The sequence below is a fragment of the Geospiza fortis genome, unplaced genomic scaffold (assembly GCF_000277835.1).
Source record: "Geospiza fortis unplaced genomic scaffold, GeoFor_1.0 scaffold524, whole genome shotgun sequence".
Classification (NCBI taxonomy): domain Eukaryota; kingdom Metazoa; phylum Chordata; class Aves; order Passeriformes; family Thraupidae; genus Geospiza; species Geospiza fortis.
Window position 1 is genome coordinate 486,968 of NW_005054437.1, and position 7,862 is coordinate 494,829.

At 40.5% G+C, this 7,862-nt stretch overlaps 1 protein-coding gene across 1 annotated transcript in view; it reads left to right on the forward strand.

Annotated features, from left to right (window-relative positions):
• PTPRJ (protein tyrosine phosphatase receptor type J) overlaps positions 1 to 7,862 on the forward strand; it is a 115,605-nt gene continuing 107,743 nt past the window's right edge. Inside the window, exon 1 of the mRNA XM_031062123.1 lies at positions 1 to 135. Coding sequence (XP_030917983.1) covers positions 1 to 135 — 135 coding nt within the window. The remainder of the gene's footprint in view (positions 136 to 7,862) is intronic.

The window sequence follows — 7,862 nt, forward strand, 5'->3', positions numbered from 1 at the left end:
ATGGAGCCCCTGGAGTGGGTCCGGTGGAGGAGTGCAAAGATGGTTAAGGGTCTGGAGCATCTCTCCTATGAGGAGTGGATGAAGGAGCTGGGCTTGTTCAGCCAGAACAGGTTATGGTCAGAATCTTCAGGAAGAGTCTGTGCGGTGGATTCTGGTTAGAGGAGGAAGAAAATGCATGTGAACCATCTGCAGGCAGTGAATTGGGTTGGTGTGGAAGCACAGGCAGAATGCAGGGAGCTTTGTATGAAATTCTGCCTGCTTCATTGGCCCCTTTGTTTTGTAGTACCTTCCACATCTTTCCCTCTGACCAACTTTCTTATATCTGTATGCAGAATACAAATCCAGATAGCTTCACTGAAGTGAACACAGCCACACTACATTTGTTTTGGTTAAATATGAAATTAAAACTGGAGGGTTGTTTTCATGCAGTAAACTTGGTAGGAGCATAAGGGAGAAATGCAACTTAAAATAGCATTTGGGAAATATATATAGCAAAATGAACAAACAATATGCAGTGAGTCATGTCCAGCGGTTCTTGCAGTAAAAGAGAGGATCTTCTCTGAGGAAACTAGCTGGGAATAACTTTTGTTTGTCTGAAGCTGTAGCTAGGTTCTGGGCACAGTGTTTTGGCAGTGGCCAGTGGATTCCTTTGTGGGTGCAGAGCACTCTCTGGGCAGAGGTAATTGCAGGACTGGACCACAGGCAATCACGCACTGAGAGACCCTGCACAGCCTAGCAGAGAAATCTTCCAGCACAGTCAAGAAAAAAAAAGTGAAAATCTGGTTTGTCTGGCTAGTGAAGACAAAGAACCATCATTTTACTCATGGCCAGGGGCACTGGGGGATGCCCAAGGCACATGACAAATGCCACTGTCCTGAGGGAATCTGTTACGTTATCCTCTTACCTGCTGCTATGCAGACCCATCTTGTAAGCTGGTGACACAGCTGCCCTGAAGCAAAACTAACTGTACCAAGGCAGAAGCACAGGGCAGCTCTGCTTTTATGAGCTTTGGAACCATGAAGCCAGAAAGAATTGGCCAGGCTGGGTGGCAGCAGTTTGGCCATCTCTATTAAATATAAAACTCAACACACAGCAGAGAGAAGGGGCTCTGATGACACTATTTCAGCTTTGTTCTCATGGTAACCATTATGTCATCAGGATACCATGGTTACTATAATACTACTTATATTTCAAATGTTAAAAAAGGCAGAAGGAGGAAAAAAAACTTTTCTCAAAGTTGAGAAAGATATGTATTTATTCAGAACCAAGTAGTCACAAGGAAGAATCAACCAGGAGTTATTAATACTTCCTGGAAAAGCCATTTTGAAACCGTGAAGGATTGTTTTATTTAGCAATTACTATTTCTTACTGTCTCTGTTACTGTCCGTGTCACCATATGGTGCATGTCCTGGGGTTTCCCCTCCCGGCTTTGTCACCAGCAGCTATTTTGATAAATGCACACTGCAGAAGGTTAACAACATCAGATTCAAAACTTTGGGAGCGTAATTTGTGTTTGAGTTATAAACCTCAATTTGCTCAAAAGTCAGAAATAAAAAAATTCAGAAGTATAAGATTGGGATTGAGGTTATCTCATTTCAGAGGTTCAAGCTAAGCAAAGGAAGTCTTGGCTTGGATGCTCTCAAGATGCTGAAGCATATGGCTCAGAGGAAATCAGAATGGCAGCTTGTTATTCCTTGTTTGAGGACAAAACGTGTACTGATGGCAGGATGTTTTCAGGGGATCAGGTCTGCAGACCTCTATACCTACAGCATGAGAGACCTTTGCTGCAGAAGAGAACAAGAGCTCTGACACTCTGAGAATGTATGATTGTGAAAATGGCCTGATAATGAGAAGTGAAAGAGATCATTGTATGCACTAATCTAAAAAGAGGAACTAAAATAGACAGTGCACATACTTCCAAAAGCAGCTGGTGTTTCTGGGACCTTTGATATTAGGTTGCTGCTCAACTTAAGACTGTTTACAGAAATCACTGGGTGTTCTATGCATTGTTGGTGTCGGGTCCTGGGAGGTAGTTTGAAACAGAATCCACAAATGCAATGCATTTAAAATTTCAAAATCACTTTTTGGCATTCTTGAGAGTTCAGAGCTGCTCATTTGGGAAAGGCTGATTTTGAAATGGTTATTAAAAATATTAACAAAATATTAGGTATTAAGATTTGATGGGGGAATTCCAAAATCAAAATATTTTTTTAGACTTAGTAATTGCCTGCTCTAATCACCTGTATTGTTTTTCCTCTTTCCCCTGATAGTTGTTATCACTGATTAAAATATCTTTTTCTAAATTGGAAAGTAAATTTTGGAGGCCAGGGTTGTAGTTTTCTGTACCAGTTGAACAGGGTCATAACAAAGCAGGTGGGACTCTTGTAGAAGCGTGAAACTACACGAGCTGGATTTTAGATGCAATCTGAATTGAGAAGTATAGTATCTCACATACATATTTTTATCTATGTATATACTCACAGCCATGAAAATTTGTTGTATTAGCCAACAAGAAAAAGAACTAATGGCTGCTGTGTAAACCTGACCATGAAGGAACGAATGAGATATACACAGACAGTTCTAAAATGTTTCCCTTTAATATATGTTGAGCTTCCTGAAGCATTAAAGTGCCCCACTTATCCCTAGATTGATTTCATCTCTCTGCAGGATCCCTCCTGTGCATATCTAGCATTCAAAACATTGTCTCTGCATAAATTTTTCCTTCTTGCTGTTGCATATTTTACATACAAATAGTCAAATCACAAAAGTTTTGGTAAAACCAACAGCAATCACCAGCCAGACCTTCCTATACACAAAAATCTGTACTCCAGCTTCAGCGATTTTTGGGGAAAAAAGCACAAATCTGAAAGGAAGAGGTGATGCTATAGAGAATATTCCTCTAAACTATAAAAATTTCCATGCCAGCAAACAGCTAGTGATGTTTCTAGCAAATTCCCTCTCTCTAGATTAAACAATCAGCTGCCCTTTCTTAATGTTCACTGTAGCCTAGCTCATTTTGTACATCTGTTGTAGTCTTGCAAATATTAGTAAACAAGCCTTTCACAGCATGCCTTGCTGCTAAGCAGCACTGACAGACACTTGAGATAGCTGGAGTGTCTATAGCTGGGTATGGCTAAAGATTTTTACCTGTTCATCTCTCTGATTTAATAGTCCTCTTGATGCAGAATTGAGAAAATTTATGTCCAAAATCATCCAAAACCACAAACAAGTACATTTGGTCCATAGAAAAATGTTCCAAAGAAAGTATCTTCTGACTTGAAATGGTCTTACCAAGGTCAGAAATATTTAAAAATATGGGAATTCAGCTAATTCATTAATGAAGTGATAATTTCTGGGATGCTTCCTAAGTTTTTCACATGTCTGTGATAAATGTTCTTTGCTACTGGAGTTCATTCATTGCCAGTGTATAGCAGCAATTATGGTTGTACATGGAGATGTAAAGGATGTATATTAATAATGGGGACCTTGAGGGATGGCAGGCTAAAATACTGAACCAGGGAAAGCAAATTGATTAGGGCCTTATGATCAATACCCTGAGCAGAGATAATTTCAGTATTGTATTTCTATGAGATCACCACCATAGAAAAGAACTCTTTGTTTTTTAATAGTATCTTGATGTCTTAAAAAATTCCTTTAGTATATTGGTAAAAGACAACATTTATCTGTGGTTTAATCAGGTTTCAGGGCATATAACCAGCTAAAATTTTTAATTTATACCTCCTGGCAGGTACCATAAAGACAAGATATATATCCCTTTGCTGAAAATAACTTGTTTAAGAAACCAAGGACCTACATATTGTATGTAGTCATCAGAAGTTGGCATATGGTCTGCAAGACTGCTTTGTCTGGCACCTGAAGTTGTTGTCAAGCTTTTTCTTTGAATTCTTCTAGTTGGTATTTGTTCCCAGTCTCGTTGTCACTTAGCTCTACTGAACTGCCAGCAGCAGCGCCCTTTCTTTCTGCCTGTTGTGAAAAAGCCAGTTCACCAGGCACTGCTCAGAAGTTACTCCAAGCTGTGACATATGGGAGCTTATGAATCAGGTTTTCCCAATTGGAAAAGTATCAATAATGAACAATGACAATGGAAAAAGACTAAGGAAGAGCCTTAATGCTATTGGCACTGTCTGCCATGCAATTTATTACCTCTCTACATGCAACGTACAAACAATGTTAAAGTTTATATACTGCAAAAAAAAAATAGAATTTTTACTTTTTGTGCTAACCACATGAGAAAGAAACAAGCCATTCTCATTATCCAGTGCTTGGGAAAGCACACCAGTTGGTGCGTGTGACACTCACAGTAGGAGTATCTGACATGGGATCCATATGGCACTTGAGCTTGGAATTCAGCAAGAGAAACTGAAAGGTCATGCAAACTTCAGCTGGAGAGAGAGCTTCATCTTAAAATAAAAAAGAAATTATTTACCTGTGGCCAACTTGTATCACTACATATAGTGATATAACATCTATATTCTTACCCTGCATCTTTTTCCATACTCTGTTGCTTTATCTTCTTAAAATGAAGCAGGGGCAGACTGTCACAGGCCTGAGTAGGAGGAAGCAAGAAGTATTATTAAAGAAAGCAAGTGCACCTGCTCCAAGCTCCAAGCTCTGAGAATTACTGGTTGTGCTGGTTCTGGCTGGGCTAGAGTTAATTTTCTTCACAGTAATTGGTGTGGCGCTGTGTTTCAGGTTTGTGCTGGAAACAGTGCTGGTAATACAGGGATGTTTTCATTGTTGCTGAGCAGGGCTTGCACAGAGCCAAGGCCTTTTCTGCCTCTCAGCCCCATCAGTGGGGAGGCTGGGAGAGCACAGGAGGTTGGGAGGGACACAGCCAGGACAGCTGACCCCCCCAGCTGCCCAGAGGGACATTCCTCACCATGTGCCATCAGGCTCAGTTATAAAGCTGGGCAAGGAGAAGGAATGGGGGAGATGTTTGGAGTGATGGCATTTGCCTTCCTCAGTCACAGTTACATGTGATGGAGCGTGGCTGAACAGCTGCCTGCCCTTGGGAAGGGGAGAATCTGTTTTGCTTTACCTATAAAACTGTCTTTATCTCAACCCATGAGTTTTCCCATTCTTACCATTCTGATTCTCTCTCCCATCCCATTAAGGAGGGAGTGAGGGTGTTACAGTTCATCTTTTCATCTATTTCCTTTATAAAATAACGTTGCCAGAACAAAGCAATGGCCAAGCTTGGAACAGTGAGCCCTGGTTATTATTGCCTGTTGCAAAGTGCTGCTTTGTCAGGGAAATAGAGCTTGCTCAATTGAAAGTGGGCTGTTGAGAATGGTTTTGGTTTTACCTGGCTTGTTAATGTACACCTGATGCTTGGAAGTGTAGGAGAAAAGGGAGAGATTCATGCCAGCACTGTACCTCTTAACAATGGAAGTTGTCCATGGCATAAGCCAGGGCAAGTCCTTTTGAAACTGATGCAGGTTATGTCTATGTATATCCAGAATTGACTAAGTCTTCAAAGGCCTCAAGTTTGATTTTTGATTTTTCTATTTTTGTGTTCTTCATGTGAATGCCTGGAGCTGTTTGAATGAAAATAGCTATTGGAACAGTTCAACAATTAGGAAACAAAACGTTAAGAATACATTCCTGTTCATTTGCCAAAATACCAACTGAAAGATACCTTCCAGTTTCCATTGCAATGTGGTGGTGAGAGACTTGCCTAAAGCAGCATTGAGGCATGACTAAACCCCTATTCCAAAGTCAATTCTATCTGAGATCAATTTTGCTTGTTAAATTTACAATATTTTAATCCCTTCATTTGAATGTCAATTCTGTGGACATTAACTCTTTCACAGCATGGATCTCCTGTCTGTATTTATTGATGCAATGCTCCTGAGAGTAGGAGAGAAACAAAAGGGTGACCTTTGGTTTCAATTTAATGTCACCAGGACTGAAGTGACCTGGTGTCTCTCCTGTTGATTCAGAGCAGTGACACACCTCACTAATATATTGCAAACACACACAAAAGTAACACAGGAGATGCTGTTGCTTGTGTTGTTACTTCCTATTTCCAACTTGAGAATATGTTGGTAAAGAGTGTTACACAAACTGTTGATGCTGATTTAACAAGAAATGTAGTACAATGCATTGTAGGAGTATGGAGTGACACAATTTTCCTCTGTGGGCTGGAGAAAGTATTTTTCTAAGTGTTTGGATTACACAGATACATATGATTAGCCTACTGTTGCTAATTGCTGGTGTTCTAACGCCCACCTTCTCCTCTTATATGGTTTTATCATGGCTGGCATCATTATTTAGTCATTGCAGCAGTGGACAAAGAGTCAGAATTCCTGGCTCCTGAGAGTAATTTGGGTGATTTACTCGGTTTTTGTGTCCTTGGATCAGTCAGAGCTCAGTCGCTTTGTGCCTCCATCCCTCCATCGAGAAGCAGAAGTAATCTGGACATTCATGTACTTATGCCTAGCATTCTTTCCCACTCTGCAGTTAAAGAAGACAAATATAAACATTTTGTCCCATGTGAAAATCTGGTATTTGAAATTTTGTATTTATGAGGAATTGGGCCAAGTTTTTCCCTCTTTGCCACAAATCAATTAATGCAAAAACAGCACACATGGTAATATTGATATGCTTTCCTTTCTGTGGGTTGAAAAGTTACAATAAGTACTGATTAGGAATTGGAGGCCTATGATATTTCTGTAGCCCTAAAGTGAATTGGCTGTATTATGTTTCCTGAATTTTGATTTTTTGTTTGAATTCAGTTTGACTTGTCTCTGCTTTTGACTTCTCTCTTTTTACTCGTCTCTGTCAAAAAGTCTGGTTTTGGTTTGTCTCTGTGCCACCTGAGTAATTAGTGATTGCCATGCCAACCCACTGGTCACCCTAAGTTGCCTAAGGCCAGGTGAGTCCCAGGGCACACTGTTGGCTGCCCTGCCTTGTGCCCATTCCGAATTAACAGGAGAATTCAGCTGGGATTGAGCTGAAAAAGCACAAGGCAGTGGTACTGAAGTTCACAGGTACAAATTAACATTGATGTGGCTCAAAACCATTCCAGTTTGGCCCAAAACCATGAAGATTATTGGTGAGAAGGAGCCAAGGCCAGGACTGTGGGCATCAGGAGACTGAAGCAACCCCTTCATCTACCACATTCATGATAATGGTGTCATGGAGAAATCCAACAGGACAAATGGGAGAATGCAAGATATACAAGAACACTGCTAATATGAGTTTGGAAAGCTGGGTGGGGTGAAATGGTTGTGCCTTGTGAGGAAAAAAGCAGTTAACACAGAATTTCAAAATCCTGTGATTCTGTCACGGGCCAAGTGGCTCATGATCACTGAAGATAAACTATAGTTTTATCTGGAAAATGCCTTTCAAAAGCAAAGTCAATGACTTTAGCAAACTGCCCCCATCCCAAGAGGCATTTGGTCATCAGTTTAGAGATGTTTAAATATGTCTAATAAGAGTAAATTCAGTGAAACTTCATGCTGTCCAAATATTTTCCAACATGGCAAATGCAGAGACTTTTCAGAAATCTTGCTTAGAGATACCTTGCTTAGAACTACAGAAAGCAGCCTGGACCTTCTAGAAAACTAATATCTAAGGAAAATATGAACAAGGACATGATTAAAAAAAATCATATATTTTCTTGCAGCACAAAGTTAGCTTTTGGCTGCCACTTCAACTTCTTTGCAGGAAAGCAAAGATTGAAAATTGGTTCTCAATTCCTACCTCCTGTCTGAGTGGGCTGTAATTCGGTGTTCTGAGGCACTCTGAGCTCTCAGCTGCCCCTCCAGTGGGGTTGTCTAAACCTCCTGGTTTATTCTCGCTGCATCTAAATGTCACCTCTGGCTCTGAAAGCCACT